Source organism: Saccopteryx leptura, chromosome 2 (genome assembly GCF_036850995.1).
Source record: "Saccopteryx leptura isolate mSacLep1 chromosome 2, mSacLep1_pri_phased_curated, whole genome shotgun sequence".
Lineage (NCBI taxonomy): Eukaryota > Metazoa > Chordata > Mammalia > Chiroptera > Emballonuridae > Saccopteryx > Saccopteryx leptura.
In genome coordinates, this window is record NC_089504.1 from 112620938 (window position 1) to 112638218 (window position 17281).

At 33.7% G+C, this 17281-nt stretch overlaps 1 protein-coding gene across 5 annotated transcripts in view; it reads left to right on the top strand.

Annotated features, from left to right (window-relative positions):
* CNOT2 (CCR4-NOT transcription complex subunit 2) overlaps positions 1-17281 on the top strand; it is a 128472-nt gene that overhangs the window by 95594 nt on the left and 15597 nt on the right. For all 5 annotated transcript variants that reach the window (XM_066368551.1, XM_066368553.1, XM_066368550.1 and 2 more), the window contains 4 exons: positions 9698-9845; positions 10560-10742; positions 13141-13220; positions 15720-15845. In XM_066368551.1, coding sequence (XP_066224648.1) covers positions 9698-9845; positions 10560-10742; positions 13141-13220; positions 15720-15845 — 537 coding nt within the window. The remainder of the gene's footprint in view (positions 1-9697; positions 9846-10559; positions 10743-13140; positions 13221-15719; positions 15846-17281) is intronic.

Sequence of the window (17281 nt, forward strand, 5' to 3'; positions counted from 1 at the left end):
GATTAGAGAAAAATTATATTTGAGAAGGTAAGGTTATTTTATGAAGAATGGCAATTGTTTTTACAAGATAATCTGTTATATGGACTTTAAAAATCTAATCCAATTTTTAATAGAAAGTTATTGTTTATTGATTTTTCAAGAGAAAGAAAGGGGAAGAGGGGACCATCAATTTGTTGTTCCATTTATTCATCTGTCATTGGTTGATTTTTGTATGTGCCTTGGCTAGGATCAAACCCGCAACCTTGGCTTGTCGGCACGACAGTCTCACCAACTGATCTACCTTGCCAGGGCCTCTAATCTGATTTATTTAACCTGAAAATTATGAAATTGTAATTGAAATAAGATGTAGAATGGGTTAGGTTTCAAATATAGTAATTTTATTGGTATGGTAGGCATTTATTGACTTCTTAATATGTGTAAATGATTGTTACGGATAAACTAAGATTAACAAACAAGCAAAGTTATATATATTAGAAAATATTTTAAGGTACTTACTAGTTTAAAAAGAAGTCACATATGACAAGTATTTCCCATTAAAGGTTAGTGTATTAAATGGCTATATTCCTGTAGTGTTGGTGAAGCAGCATTTTTAATACATGGCTCACTCTTTTATCTGACATTGTGGGTATTAGCCAGCAGAATAATTGAACCTTAGATCAACTGGTACTAAAAGTGTTTCAAGTCAGGGTTCAATTATTCCTTTCTAGCATATAGATTTAGAAGCTACAAGTAGTAGGGGGGAAAAAGATAGAACCTGGATTTCTAGTCTCTGTCAGTTAGGATAGACCCGAGAGGGCCAAATAAATCATTTAGTTGTTAAATAGTCTGAACACGTACCTTGTCAGAGAGGAAAATAGAACTGTTTTGTGGGACTTGAAAGCTAGGGTTTTAATTGTGTAAGTAAGTCAAAATAGTAAAACCTGATGGACTGGCCTTAATAAAAGATGGGGAGATAGAAGGAATAACTGGGTGGGAATTTTTTAGTAATGCTAATCTTATGGCAATTAAATGTACTACATTGGTCTTGATATAACTAAAAATTCTTTTGCCTCCCAAGTGTATTGCGTATCACCATTAACTCTGTATCCTGATTAGCAAAATTCAGTAGGAATTTGTGCCATTACAATGGAGAAGATATAGGTGGAAAAGGAAGAGTGCCCTTTCTAAAACTGAAACTCACTAAGATTAAACAAAGGAAGGGATTCTTGGAATGGATACAGAATTGCTTATTTAAACTTACATTTTGTCAACTTTGGGTGATAGTGATTACATAGTACATAAGGGTACCAAGAAAATGCTGGACCGCGGGTTCTTTCTTGTATAATCACAGTATGGTTGTATCCAAGTACATAGTAACTTTTCATCCAGGAGTTCATGTGAATACTGTGCACCAAATGATAACTATGGAAGCCAGTAAACAGAATCTTGTATTCAAGTTGTATATTGTTACCTAGTTTGAGTGTTCGCATAAGACTTTAAGTACACCTTACAGCAGGGGTCCCCAAACTTTTTACACAGGAGGCCAGTTCACTGTCCCTCAGACCGTTGGAGGGCCGGACTATAAAAAAAAACTATGAACAAATCCCTATGCACACTGCACATATCTTATTTTAAAGTAAAAAAACAAAATGGGAACAAATACAACATTTAAAATAAAGAACAAGTAAATTTAAATCAACAATCTGACCAGTATTTCAATGGGAACTATGCTCCTCTCACTGACCACCAATGAAAGAGGTGCCCCTTCCAGAAATGCAGCAGGAGCCGAATAAATGGCCTCAGGGGGCCGTGTGCGGCTCACGGGCCGTAGTTTGGGGACCCCTGCCATACCGGTTTCAAGATGCAGGGTCTCCCTGAAGCTGTCTACTAGAGTGGAACAAACAGGGGACCAGAAATTAATTTCTTCTGGATATTGTACACTGAAATTAAGTGACAGTGTAGCTGGTGTGATCTTTTCTTACTTCCCAACAGGATTTAGGGCCTTGGACGATTGAATGAAAAGAAAACTATTTACTGAGTGCTTTGTATGCCTGTTATCTTAAAGGCACATAGGTTGACTGGCTATCTGGGTGAAGCCATTTTACACAATTGTATCTGAATTCTCAGAGGACCCAGGCCTCCTGCTGGGAAAGGATATTAACTTGCTTTTTGGGGGATCTGAACTCCTAGCTTGAGAGCAGTGGCATAGTCTCAGGCTTTCAACAATATCCCTCTGGCCTCCTGTTTTAAGAACACCTTTGTGGAAGCTACTTATTTTTTAGAGAACCAGACACAGTTGGAGTAGTTCAAATGATGCTGTTGACAAGATGTTTAGACAAATGACACATTTTGGTAGCTTCAGGAAATTGAGGTCCATTTAATAGATTCTTGAATTAAAGCAATGCTCTGGGAGTTCTTGCTCTTAAGAAGCACATGTTGCTATTGAGGAAGTCAAGATATTAATATGTAAAATATTAAATAACAGCCTACAATACTAATACATAGATTAAAATCTGTATATGAACAGACAGTTTAGAGAGAAAAGCACAGTAAGCTGCAGTGGTACAGGACCACTTCAAAAAGGAGGTAAACTGAGTTTAACAAGGTACTCACTGAGTGCCTTCCATATATATTACATCATGCTAGATACTGCTGATGTGTGGTAGAAGAGGTCATTCTCTTTTATGCCATTTCCGTGTAGTATACATATTGCTGTGGTGTTATTGCATTTATTTATTGCATGTGTTCATTGCCTTTGTATCCTCGGAACTCGACATGTAGACACTCAGTAAATGTTTGTTGAATGATGAGCAGAATATGGTTCTGTATTACATATAGTAGGATAAGTACAGATTATTTTTCTACAAAGTAGAGGAAGAAGTACAAAATTTTAGTGGATGTTTCAAATTGAGGAGTAATCACATATCTTGGAAAATGATCAGGAAAGGATTTACAGTTGAGATCATTTTGACATTAGCTACCTGTAACGTTGTTTTAGTAGTGTGAACAGCATCCATAGAACAGGATATATTTGGGAGTGTTCTATTTTATTAATGCAAGGGAAACTTTTTACTTCATTAGACTACCTCATTTTATCGTTACCTTTAGGACCACCTGTTAACTTTCTTGCCTTCACCCCCAATGTAATAGTTACTGAGTATTTACTGAGTATCAGGTGCTATTTTAAGTACTTTGTGTGAAGTAACTCATTTAATCTTCCAAAAACCCCATGAGAGGTTAGTTAAGGGATCGACTCAAGGTTGAGATAGTAAATAATAGAGCCTGGAATATATTATTTTGTAAGTATGTGAACATGAATTGAGAACAGCAGTTTTCTTTGAAATGTGGATGCTAAATATTACTGAATGTCAAGACCCTAAAGGGCCATTTGTACATAGTAGAAACTACAGGTGTTAAATCCACAGATTCCAACAGTCTACTGTCTATAAAATTACAATAGTATTTATTTACTTTCTGTGTTATTTATTGAGTACTTACTATGAGTGAAGTAGTATTCCAAGTATGGCAAATAACAAAGTTCCTGCTTTCATGTAGCTTATATTTAAATGGAGAAAGACAAAATAAGCTAATGTGGGCAATTAAGTAAATATGATTATTGTAATAAGTACTATAAAAATTAAGTCAGATTATTGTATGAATGGATGGGTTTAATATTTTACATGGAGCAGGCAAAGAGACAATCTCTGAGGAGGTAATATTGAAATGGAAACCTGAATGTTGAAAAGGGGGAATCCTTGGAAAGATCTCTTCTGGATGAGAGAGAAAGGGGGAGAGCTATTTAGGTACAGACAACAAAAATACAAAAGTTTTTACTTTAGAGAATGTAAAAATGAATTTAGTGTGTTAAAGGAAGAGTTAGAGGGCCAGTATAATGAACAAAGAAAGTAGAAGGCTAATGGAATAGCAGGTGTCAGGTCATGGAATCTTATAAAGATTTGGTAAAGAATTTGAATTTAGTCTAAGTTTAATGGGAAGGATTTTAAGATACAATTTCAGCTTTAAAAGATCACTTTGCTTTGTAGAAAATGGGTTAGGTGGAGGAGGAAAAAGTGGCAAGAGAGGAGATGAGGTTATTATTTCAGGCAAGAAAAATAGAATGAGTTAGGTGAGTGGTGGAGGTGTTGAGAAGGGGTCAGATTTGGGATATTTTGATGATAGAGATAATACAATTTGGTGATGTCGGATGTGCAAAAAAGGGATTGAGGATCGTATTACTTGGTGAATAGGTGCCACTAATCTATAATGGAAACTTAGCTTGAAGAGGAATAAAAAGTATACATAGGAGTTTCACACACCTGTTCCACAGATAGAGAGGGCCAGCTGCTCTAAAGATCCAGCCAGATGTTATCTGGGACTCTCAGCTAGTGTCAACATAGTAGCAACTTTGTAATAGGATATTGAAGCCAGTTTGCTCCATTCATATTCTTGTCTCATATATCGTAAGATGCAGAAGCAAGCCATACTCTTTCAAGCACGTCACTTGTCCTCATTTTCATACATCCTGCTGTTCTCTCAGACTGAACTGTTTTAACATTTTTATCCACCTGACTCCTCATCACCACCACCAAATACTTGGCTAGGTCTCTCATTAATTAATTCATGGACTGTCTGCTCCAGGAAACATTTTCTGATCCGGATATCCATTCTACTTTCACAGAGTTAGTCTGAACTAGTGAGCCTTCCCATACACATCCAGGCATACCACATATATACCGCATGTAAACTCTTTAATTATAGCAATATTTTTTATTTTTAATAGTCTTTTGTATCTTTGTAGAATAAGAGAAGGGAAAACATTCTAAGTGGGGAGAAGGATATGATAAAAGGTTGAGGGGCATACCTGGGGAGGGGATTGAGAAAGAAAAAAGATGCTAAATCACATGTATGTAAAAAGAATATGTATTAGAGTGAGTAAAATATTAACTAAGAAGGGGTATATTTCATTTATATAAATGAAGCTGGGAAAATAAAATAAAGATTATAAGACTCTTCTGGGATGACAGAATTTTCCAGACTAAGCTATGATTGGATTTAATGCTATAGAAGAGTGGTTCTCAACCCTGGCTGCACCCCTAGAAATACCTAGAAAGTTTTAAAAAATTCTACTGCCTATGAATTTCTCAGACCTAGACTAAGTCACAATTTCTGGTCACGGATCTAGACATTGAAGTTACCCAGATGATGCAAAAGTTAGCAACTGCTCTAAGAAGTGGAAAGTGATTAGTAAAAAAAAAAAAAAAAAGGCAAGGGAGATTGAGGCTCTGGCTGGTTGGCTCCGTGGTGAAGTGTCAGCCCGGCATGTGGATGTCCTGGCTTCAATTCCCGGTCAGGGCACACAGGACAAGCAACCAATTTCTCTGGCTGGTTTGGAGCAAGTTGGCCTTGGGCGCTGAGAATGGCTCCATGGTCTCATTTCAGGTACTAAAAGATAAAAGAGCTCAGGTTTTGCCGAGCAAGGGAGCAATGGCTCCAAATGGGCAGAGCATCAGCCCATAGGGGGCTTGCCAGGTGTCTCCACTCCAGGGCGCATGTGGGAGTCTCTTTGCCTCCCTGCCTCTCACTTAAAGAAAAAAAAAAAAGAAAAGGGCAATTGAAATAGGAATCAAGAAATTGGATCATTATTTTATTTATAATCTTGGGCAAGTCACTTAATGCTTGTTGTTAATTCTTCATATATAACTTTGTTGGATGCTCTTCATCTGTAATTTAGCTGAATGGTAATCTCTTGTGATTTTTCTGCCTCTAAGCTCTTTATTTTAATGAAGGAAATTGCATAATAAAATACAGATTTCAGGAGACAAAAGTAAGAATATTCAAGGATTTGGTTGTTGCTGATTGAATTTTTTCCTTGCAACTTGAATTGATTATCTTTAACAAAACCTTGAATAAAGAATGACATATCTTGTCATAAGTAAGGGATGTGCTTTAATCAGTTTGTGCAGTGTAAATAATTAATGGAAACATTTTTTAGGTGATATACTTTGGATTTCTGAAAAATGATTGATAAAGAATTCAGTTCATTCTTAGATTTTTTAGCACCCTGCCAAATAAGTAGCTTTGTATTTAGAGTATGTTTATATATTCCCTCTAATATTGTATTAGTGTTTATTATCAATTTGTCAAAATGAAAGAAAAATTTGAATCAGAACAGTTTTAGAAACTTTGAAAATACTTTTTAATAGTTTTTTTTATGCTTTTATCCCTATTTTGTAAAAAGGGGGTAAATACTTTATAGGACTGTTAGGAAGAGGAAAGGAGATGAAGTAGCATAGTGCCTGACACATTGTCCTTAGCTGTTTGATAAATTTTAATTTACTGCCTTCCCAGTGTACATGCTCATGCATACAGATCTATTTGGATTTTTTTTCTAATTATACAGTAAAAGAATGAATTTTTCTCTCTCCTGACCTTGTCCAGTTGTAACAGTTTGACTCAAGTACTCAAATTTAATGACTTAGTCTATTTGTTTTCTAAAAATAAATCTTTGTATATTCCTATTTAGTGATATTAATTCTTTATGTTTTAAAGGAATTTGATTTTTTTAAATCAATTATTAAATATTCAGGGATTGATGATCTAGTTTGAAATTGATGCACTTCTTTTTTATATAATTTTTATACCTACCTTGTTCAAAATGCAACTCAGATCTTTTGAATTTATTAGCTGTTTTTATGAAATTAAGTATGTTTAATGAAAAATAAAGTTAAATGTTAATTTTTTTAGTTTATTTCAGTCTTCATTCAGCACTATAAATTAATTTATTTGCTAATCCCTAATCGACTACATAACCTTACCCATTCTTTTTTCCTTCTCTAAAGTTCTTTTGCTAATGTGTAGATAATTTCCAATCTCTAAAAATATTTCTGAAGTTAAGATTTTTCATAACACAGCATAGGATAATTTGTATTTGAAGGGTTGAAGTTAAGCAAATCTCAATGAGTCTATTGTAGGGCTTATCAATTATTAGAAAAAAGCCTAAGGGTACTAGAATTTTGGGAAGTGTGTATTTATTTATTGTGAAGAAGGTATAAAAACAGTGAAAAGGAAAGGGAAGGTAAAAACCAGAGAAAAGACCTAGAGAAGTGAAGAAAGAACGGAGGAAGAGAACAAGAGATAAAGGTTTAGAAAAAGTTTGAAAAAAAGTAAACATTCAGATAAAGTAAAAAGAAAGCAAGAGAATAAACAATAGATAAGAGGTGTTAAAATTGATTAGGCACTTATAAGGATGTTCATTTAGTGTCATACAGTGGGTCCTTGGGTTATGACAATCTCGACATACGACATTTTGAGTTTACAATGCTCACAATGCTCATCACTCTCATAAAAATGTAAAAAACTTGAGACATGAGTGTTTGGGCTTATGCCATTACCATCGTACTTATGGACTATGGCAAACCAGTTTGGTTGCACGTAGCAGAGGAATCCACAGTAATGCAGCTTTGAGTTGAGAGAGTTGGCATCCTGCAGTACGCTTACCTACACCATTTTGAACTGTTAAAAAGTGCAAGTATTCGTTTGTGTTAGGTTAGGGTGTGTTTCGACTTACACCAAAATTCGGGTTACCTCACTGTCCTAGGAACAGAACTGTGCCATATCCTTAGGACCCCCTGGTATTTGACTCCCAAAGGGTTCTAAATTCTAGTCTTGGTTCTTTGTGTCACCTTGGAGAAGTCAGCTAACTTACCTGAGGCTAAGATACCTCATCTAAAATACGAACTTTCGACTGAGTGATCTTTAAGGTCCCTTCTGGCTTTAAAATTGTATAGTATTTCTTGGTGGTTAGTCACTGTGAGAAAAACAGTCTTGTGGGAAATTTGCAGCTATGGCTGACTTGAGGACAACATATTTGGAGAGAAGGATGTAAGCTTCCTGTGGATAGTAGCCTTTTTTCTATCTTGTTCACTGCTGTATCCCCAGCAGATAGCTAGCATCAGGCTTTAACACATACAGTAGTAGACACTCAATAAATGTTTAGTGAGCGATGGAAAAAGTATCACTTTGGTAGTGGTTCATGATAGGGAATGGGCCTAGGGAAAAACTACGTGCTTGAAAGGAGGAAAAAACTGTTTTCTTCTGAAGATATCTTATATACTTATATCATATATATTCTGATTTTTAATCTTTTGTTTTCTTATTTTGTCCCAGATTCAGAGAAAGTGGCTGCAGCTAGTGGTATACACATGATTACAAAACTTGTACTGTGGTGACCATACATATATAGTGACTAAACCAACATATAATCTTGGCCAGTTCTCTTCATATGACCTAAATGCAGAACCAAGCTGGGGTCTTCATGGAACATGAGTGAAAAGAGACTATGGTAGCTATATAGAGTTGTATTCATTGGCTTCATTAATTGAGAAGCAGTTAGGTTACTAGCTGAGTACTGAGGCTGGCAGATTCCCATCAGATGTTTGCAGTCCACTGGCATCCCTAGATTAGAAGGTGGTGCATAATTCTGCCTAAAGGTAAATTTTGCAAAGACATTAAGAGAAATATTCAGAGCGTATTATATATATAATTTTTTTGGAAGTCATAGTTTCATAATACTCAAGTTGTTACAATATTTGGACACAAAATTAGACCAAAGAGTGGGGGGGGGGGAGAGTCACTTTAAATCCTTAGCACTGAATTCAGCTACTTACTCATTAGCTCTCTGCATTTTACCACTTTTATTTAACTTCCAGTTTAGAATAAGCTTGGATGGTGGTGTGCCATTCCAGAGCAGACAGAAACAGAAAGCATCAGAAGTGTAGGTCAGGAAGATGGAGGCACAAAGGCATTCATTCAGGGGCAGATACGATGACAACAGAAGTTACAACTGAAGAGTCCTATTTTGAGGGATGAGGGTGGGGGGGATAAATCTAGCACATTAGGTATCTATGATAATTATTCTGAGTCATTGAAATAATCTATATTTTATATTAATAAAAGGTAGGAAATAGGTGATACATTTTTGAAAAAAAGTTTGTCCCAATTGGTTAATTTTTTGTTTCATAGCTGAATAGTAAACCCTCAGTAGTCTTTAAAAATACACTTATTGGAACACATTTATTTATTCCTGCATCTGGCCCCAGAAGTACTACTAGATAAATGGAAGGTGATTATACTTTGATTTTTTTTAATGTTTAAAATTTTGTCTCATAGCTATATCAGGTTGAGTTTTTAATCAGTTGCTGACATTTTATGTTGGGTTTGTAAAAACTGTTATGTTGAGAAGTATATATGTATAAATAGTGGTAAAGAGACTTTCTTAGATGTATTTTAAAAGGATCATATAAAAAAAAGTTACTTCAACGAAGTGGGGTTAAATGTTTTTGTACTTCAGTTATGATTTAAAACAAAAACACTCAATTGCTAATTTCTTAAAGGCATATTTGTATAAATTGATGTTATCGAACATAAGTAAGTCATCTAATTTGTTACAATTATTGATAGAGGTAGTTTATTGTAAAATAGAAATATGAAGATAGCAATATGAAAGCAGTATTCATTTATAAAACCAAATTTCAGATTAGAACATTTTTTGTTAAAATCAGAGTCCATTTGAAGTGAATTGAATATATCCATTTAAAATTTGCATATTATATTACATGTTAGGTCATTTTTAAATGTTTTAAATTACCAATTCCAGAAGATGGATAACAATTTCATTCCGGATGGCAATGAATTTCCTTCTTCTGAATTTTTTTAATAGGTGCACTAGGCCTTCCAATGAGGGGGATGAGCAACAATACCCCTCAGTTAAATCGCAGCTTATCACAAGGCACTCAGTTACCGAGCCACGTCACGCCAACAACAGGGGTACCAACAATGTCACTTCACACGCCTCCATCTCCAAGCAGGTATTTATTGATGGACCAGAATATTTCTCAAAATGTATCTTTGTAGAGTTTAAGCAAGCTTTTAAGTTTTTTAGTAAGGTAACTAAATGGTTCAGTGCCTTTCACTAAGAAAAAGTTGATGCCCTTTGCCCATTTTATTTCATTGCAAATTGATACGTCTAGTGTAAGATGTTTGTATACTGCATTATCATACTAGTTGTCAGTTGGTGGGCATTAAGGGTTAATCATCACCTGAGTGGCTTTTTCAAAAGCCAGCTCTATTCCTTAAGGGAGGATGTGCAATTTAAAATCACTCCTCAGATAATTCTGATTATTACTCCATCACCACACACCCATGGCTGTAATGAGAATAGAATAAAACAGATTACATAGATGATGCATCTTAGTATAAAGAAGGAAGAATGAAATTATTCTAATATGTGTACAAAATACGTTTGTATTATTTTATGTCATAGTCACAGTAATAGTTCTCTGATCTCGGATAGCACCATATATTTAGTTCCACTATAATTTGTCCTCTCTTGTTGATTGGTTTACTTTGGCTTTTATTTTTAAGAGCTAGAATGACTGGACAAAATAATTAAATTAATAAAAATTAGCAGTGCAATTTGAAAGTATAAATGAAGTTCCAGGATTAGGCCAATTGATTATTTACAGAGAATTTTAATGAGTAATTATAGAGAGCTTATTTAGTATAATGGACTTCTTTTTCAGGGGTATTTTGCCTATGAATCCTAGGAATATGATGAACCACTCCCAGGTTGGTCAGGGCATTGGAATTCCTAGCAGGACAAATAGCATGAGCAGTTCAGGGTTAGGTAGCCCCAACAGAAGCTCGCCAAGCATAATATGTATGCCAAAGCAGCAGCCTTCTCGACAGCCTTTTACTGTGAACAGGTAAGATGTTTATTGATACTGTATAATTGTCTTTTGGGGTATTTTCAAACTTGCCTTTTCATATTCAACATTCTGTTCTTGAGTCGTGGCTTCTGTCTCATAATTGTGTTTCATCATATATTTATGATCAGAGATTCTCTTTCTGTTGCATATCACAACTTTAAACTCTCCAAACTAAAGACACTTGCTTTTGAAAATTACTTTGATTTATAAAAGCACATTAAAGCTTTTTGTTGTTGCTATTAGAAAAGGATTGTTCTTAGGTTGCCACTAGGCAAATTTTTGTTGCTATGTTTTTTTTATATTAAATGAGGCTGGTCACCTGTGTGTTAAGAATTCCAGACTTATGAATAGGACATGTTTGACTATTGGTTAAGTACATTTTCAACCGAAATTCAGTTTTGTGCTTACTTTGGATACTTATTGATCAAAGGCCTTTTAAGCCTACAATACAGTATTTGAAAATTATCATGTCCTGGGATTTTAAACAAAAAGATGAGCTTTTGTACTTTTTCCTGCCTTTTTGCACTAACCATTGCATATACTATTATACAAATAACAATAATGTGTATGAGTTTTAAGACTTTCTTTCTTGCAGAAATAGCATTTAAGTTTATCACTTTTTTAAAAATGGGGAACTAAGGAAAAAGGAGGACCTTGACGTAGTTGCTATCATCATACCCAGTTATTTCACTTTCTTTTATTTAGTACTTGTAAAATCTGAATTAAAATAGATTATTAGCACATTTTTTGTTTAATCTTCATCTCATGAGCTTCAATTCTTTTACTTAGACTTAAGAGCATTTCCTTTATAATTTTACTGCTTTTTAAATTTTTTTAAAAGTTCTTGTTAAGGGTTATCAAAATTCTCCTCTCTTTGACAGCTTCCTAATCATATAATACTTTATCACATCTTTTCACATTCTTGTAGTATACTTCATTGAATGTATATTTAAAATTCTAACATTCCATATTTTTTCACATTTTAATTATTTTTTTTAATACTTTGTTTATAAATTGTATATGAAACTTGGGTCTCTAAAACCTTGCTTATTACTATTAATAAATTGTATTTATTTTAGAATGTTTTGATCTCTTAGTACTTATTTGATGTTTGAGGGTACTTATAATATCAGCAATTCTAACATGCTATTAAACAAAAATTTCTATTGGCTTTTATCTCTTCTCTAAAGTATTGCTGCACAGTTGCATGTTTTATGAAAATATTGTTTGGTCACAGTTGATCTTATTGGTGGGAAAACCCGTGTTACTTTCACATGGTTTAACCCTACGCAGAACACTGATACACTGTCTTTTTCCAGACTATCTAATACTAAGAATTCATACTTTCATTGTAGAATTGGCAGGAATTCTTTTTTGAAATTCTTACTTTTAGCCTTGCTTTAAGTTCAGTCTTATTTTTTGTTTTTCCATGTTTAGGCTTATGCAAAAAAAAGGAGGCATTTGTAACTATTTACCAATATTGATTGTACATTAATTTAGAATTGAGGGCATTACAGAAATTTTTTTTTAAGTAACTGAATGATAAACTGTGTTTAGATAAGAATGGCGTATTTTATTAATTAATATTTTAGAAAGAGATGAAGGAGGGAGGGAGAGAGAGAGAGAGAGAGAGAGAGAGAGAGAAACGTTGATTTGTTGTTCCACTTATTTATGCATTCATTGGTTGATCCTTGTATGTGCCTTGAGTGGGGATTGAATCTTTAACCTTGGCATGTTGGGATGGCACTTTTGACCAACTAAGCTACCAGTCCAGAGCCAAGGATGATGTGTTTTAGAACACTTAATTCAGTTAAAGGAAAGCATTGTTTAATTCAGGTCATCTAAACATATATTGAATGCCTATTATATCCTCCTTAACACTAAGGGAAGAATGCAAAGTTGAATATGACACGGACTCTGTTCAGGAGGAGCTTATATTCTAGCTGGGGAAAACAGACTGTATGAATAAAGATCTCTTATGGACAATAACAATAGCACACTTGACCAGTAGTGGAAGAAAAACGGGTATTCAGGAACAGTGGTCTTACACTAAACTGCATAGTGTTGAGATTAATTCTGCCAGTATATCCAGTAAATTGACTAAGAAGACTAAATGATACCCTTAATCTCTGTTTTCCTTAAGACATATATAAATTCTTTCTGTTTTGTTTTTTAATTCATCTGTTTAAGACATTTGGTTCTTTGTTGTTCATGGAAAAAGACTTAGGGAAATTTTAAAATAAAATTGAAAAATTAAACTCAGAAAAACAAAATCAGTATTTGCTTTAAAACATGTTGTTTTATATGAGGAGATCAACAGTATACACTTTTATTTGTCTTCATCTGAAAGTTAGTGTTCTTACTATATATCTAAAATTATTTTCTATGTACCCAGTATGTCTGGATTTGGAATGAACAGGAATCAGGCATTTGGAATGAATAACTCCTTATCAAGTAACATTTTTAATGGAACAGGTAAGCTTATTCTGGAGCTAGTTCTCTATAAAAATATGGTAGATCTTTGAAATATGAAGCAATTCAGCGTACGGGTCTTAAACTATTACAGGGTTTTTTTGTGTGTGTTTTAAATTGATAGAATTTAATTTAGTGAGGATTTGACAGGAGTAAGACTTAATTTAGTGAACAGTTTACAGGGACCTATATTTAAATACACTTTTTCACTTGGCAAGGTAATAGTCTAGTGTTATAACATCAGTATTATTTCCTCAATGCCTAGAGGATCCTAAATGTTAACTTAGACTTTGGTTATGCCTCAGAATCTTTTTTATTTCAAGAGCTTTTCCTATTCTCAGCCCTGTCACCACACTCAAAAATAGGTTGTGTGGTATTCTGGCTAGAGAGACCCGGATTAAAGAAACCTTTAAAGTTATATGGAGCACTTACAATATTCTTTTAATTATTTTAATACTGACTTTGGCATTTAACCCTTATGAATTTTTTTATCCAGTTTTATTTAAAATTCAAAATGTAATTACATGGAAAACTAGTTCTGATTTTGACAGGAAAGAATTCCTGTTGATTTATTTCTTTTATCAACTGCTTCAGACCAAATAGAAAGTTTGTTGCTATTCTGCGTCAAGTTCCATTCCTTCCACCACTGCCTCTTGAGAAAGGAAATAAAGAATGTTGTCATGGTCAGAGGAGCCAAAATGAAAATGATTGTTGAGAGAGAAATGTATGTAAAAGAAGTGGAGGTCGAAGAATGATCAGTGACTTGAGCATATGTGGAAGCAGGAGAAATTTAGCAATGAAATGTCATTTGTGTCTATGGGCTTTTAATTTTTAAAGTTATCTATTTAGCAGCATGGGTTGATCAAATCAGACTTAAAATTCCAAGTTTTAGCATTTGAAAGCTATAGTTTTTGTGTTCAAGATGTTTAATATCTCTGAAGTCAGCTGCATTTTATTGTTTAAAGCAAATTTTTTTAATGGACTATAAAGTAACTGTCTAGCAGTGTCATCTTTATTCTGAATTATGGTTTTATATAATTCTATAAATTTTAAAATTATTTTTAAAATTCAGTTTTAACTAAGCATATTTCTAAGTCTTTCTCTAAAACTATAAATTTAGGGGTTTATTAATTGTCTATTTAAGTAAAAATTATTCTCAAATAACATGGCAATTTCAGTTTCATTTAGAGGACCTGAAGATGTATTTTAAAAGTTAATATAGATATGAAGTTTGTAGCCAATCTGTAATGAAATATATAATTTAAGAGAGATTACTGTATAGATTGAGACTGTATAAATTGTTAATTTCTATTATCTATATAGCATCTTACTAAAATTTAAAACTCATAAACTGCAATTTCTTTAAAAATAATGGGTATGAATGATTTTACCTTTTACTCTTCATAATTTTAAATTGCTACCTAAGTTGGAATGTTAATAGAGTGTATATTATTTTTTCAACAAAATAATCTTGAGATCATAGTGTTTTTTTTCCTGAGAATCTTCTAATTATGAAACTTGGAGAAAAATTAAACTGAAAAAAAGACAAAATAAAGTGAAAATAGTCATAAAACACTAGATGAAAGAAAGGTTAAAGAAAGGCTATATTGTAGGCTAAAACTAAAGTAGGGAATTAAATTCATTAAAAATTAGGAATACAATATTGTAAAAATTATGAATAATAAAGGTTAAGAAATCAAGGGGATGAATAAAATAGGCAAAGTATAAATATTAGGTTAAATTGTAATTTTTAAAAGAAAGCAAGCTGAGTAGTTAAATTTAAAATGAGCAAAAATAAAATTTAATTACTATATATTTATTGAGCGCCTACTGTGTAATAGGTAATATAAACTTTTGGCTTTATATCATATTCCCATGCTTCCTAGGCATTCAATAAACATGGGACTCTACTTAGACCCTATTTACATTTCCTTGCTTGTACCCCCACCTGCAGAACACACATGCACACACATGCATGCACATTTGTGTATGGGGCCAGTAAACCACAGGCAGAATTCAGAGGGCTTTGTTTCCCTGCCTGTGTCTCAGTTATGACTGGCTATTTGGAGGAGGCACTGTCATTTTCACATCTGTGAATAACTGAAGCTTCAGATACAACCTCTGCTTTTGGATATAATGAAAAGAGCAGTTATTTCACAGCAGTCTCTCTCTTGCTAACTAACATGTTATAACTTTAGAGTACTATCTTTCACAGGAGAAATAATGTACCACCATACTCCTTATTTTCTACCTTAAATCTTTTTTAAGATTTGGAATTTTTATTGTGCTAGTTATATTCTTTCTTTGCTGTATTGTTCATGGAATTCTTTATGTAGTATCAATCCACAAGTGTTTATTGTGCACCTACATATACCTAGTATAGTGCTGTGCATTATTTACAAAGAAGGCACTGTTGTTTTCAAAGCATATTATGGTTGATCTTTAATAATCTCTTTAAAATGTTGGTTGAATCAATAGCTTGTGTTCCTTCTTGTTATTTAGATGGAAGTGAAAATGTGACAGGATTGGATCTTTCAGATTTTCCAGCATTAGCAGACCGAAACAGAAGGGAAGGAAGTGGTAACCCAACTCCATTAATAAACCCCTTGGCTGGAAGAGCTCCTTATGGTAATTAAGCTTTTTGATGATAACGAATGGAAACTTTTCCATTGCACACACATACCCATATATACACGCTCTTTAATCAGAGTAGTGTATTTTGTCAGAGTTGATATACCCAAAGTGATTTTTTTTTCTCCCAGAATATCATCATAGCAAAGTTCAATGGGAAAACTTGTTTGTACAGAAACCCCAAAAGAAAGTCCTCATTAGTATTCAGAAGTTATTTTCTTCTGGAAGTTCTGCCTTGATAAACCTTCATGATTATTTTGTGATCTGCCTTTTATTAAACCTTCATGATTATTTTGTGATCTGCCTTTTATCACACATTTTTTAAAATAATATATCCGTAGTGATTAATAATGACTGATCATACAGTAAAGATTTTTTCTAAATGAGTTTCTTAACCTCCACACTATTGACATTTGGGTCAAATAATTTCCTGTAAATGAGTGGCTGCCCTGTACATTATGGAATATTTAGCAACATTCCTGGCCTCTGCCTACTGGATGCCTGTATTACCCCTACCTGTCTCCCTCCCCCCATTGTGACAACCACAGATATCTCCATAACTGACAAGTGTGTGGGAGAAAAAATTGCCTCCTGTTGAGAACTGCTGCTCCTGGGTCATGTATAGTTTATATGGACTCTTGGTCACCATTAAAATATCTCACTCTAAAAAGAAATTTGGCTAATCCATGCTAAATGAAAAGAAGAGGGGGACTTGAATACACACAGATGCAGTAACAATTTAGACATGGAAATTATGTAAGTGCAACATAGCTATATTCTTTTTATTCTTAGCACATAGTTGTTTTCTTTTGGGAGAACCTGATAGAGACTAGTATCAGAAAACTGAACTTAGAGGGATCAGTTCATTACTCTAAAAACTGTTTTTCTCATTTTCAACCTGGAAGGATTTCTATGCCTTTCAGAATATGAATACAAATAACAATATATGAAGAAGAGAAAATTTTATTGTTCATATTCTAAAGTTTCCAAATCACTCTTCCAAAAATGACAAAAAGTGATCTGCTCTGGAAGTTGAATACCTAGTACTTGATTCTCAGTTCAGACTCTAATGTTTTTAACCTTTCCTCATAGGTCCATTTTTTCATCCCTTTAATCATTCCCGTTGCCCTCCTTGGACCATCTCTAGTTTCTCCATATCGTTCTTGAATGTGGAGCCCCAAACTGGATATTGTTCTCCAATAAGGGCCTGACTAATGCCAAGTATAGTGAGAGGATTACTCCCCAGTTCTTGCATGTTTTACATCTATTACATGGAGTCCAAGAAAATCTGAAATAATATGGAATTGTTTAATAATTGATTGCAATTTGCTCACTCTGTAAGTCACTTTCAAGTAGAATATGACATGTTCTTTTAAATTTTATTTTATTTATTTATATTTGACAAGTAACTGATTCATTTGACAATATAGAAA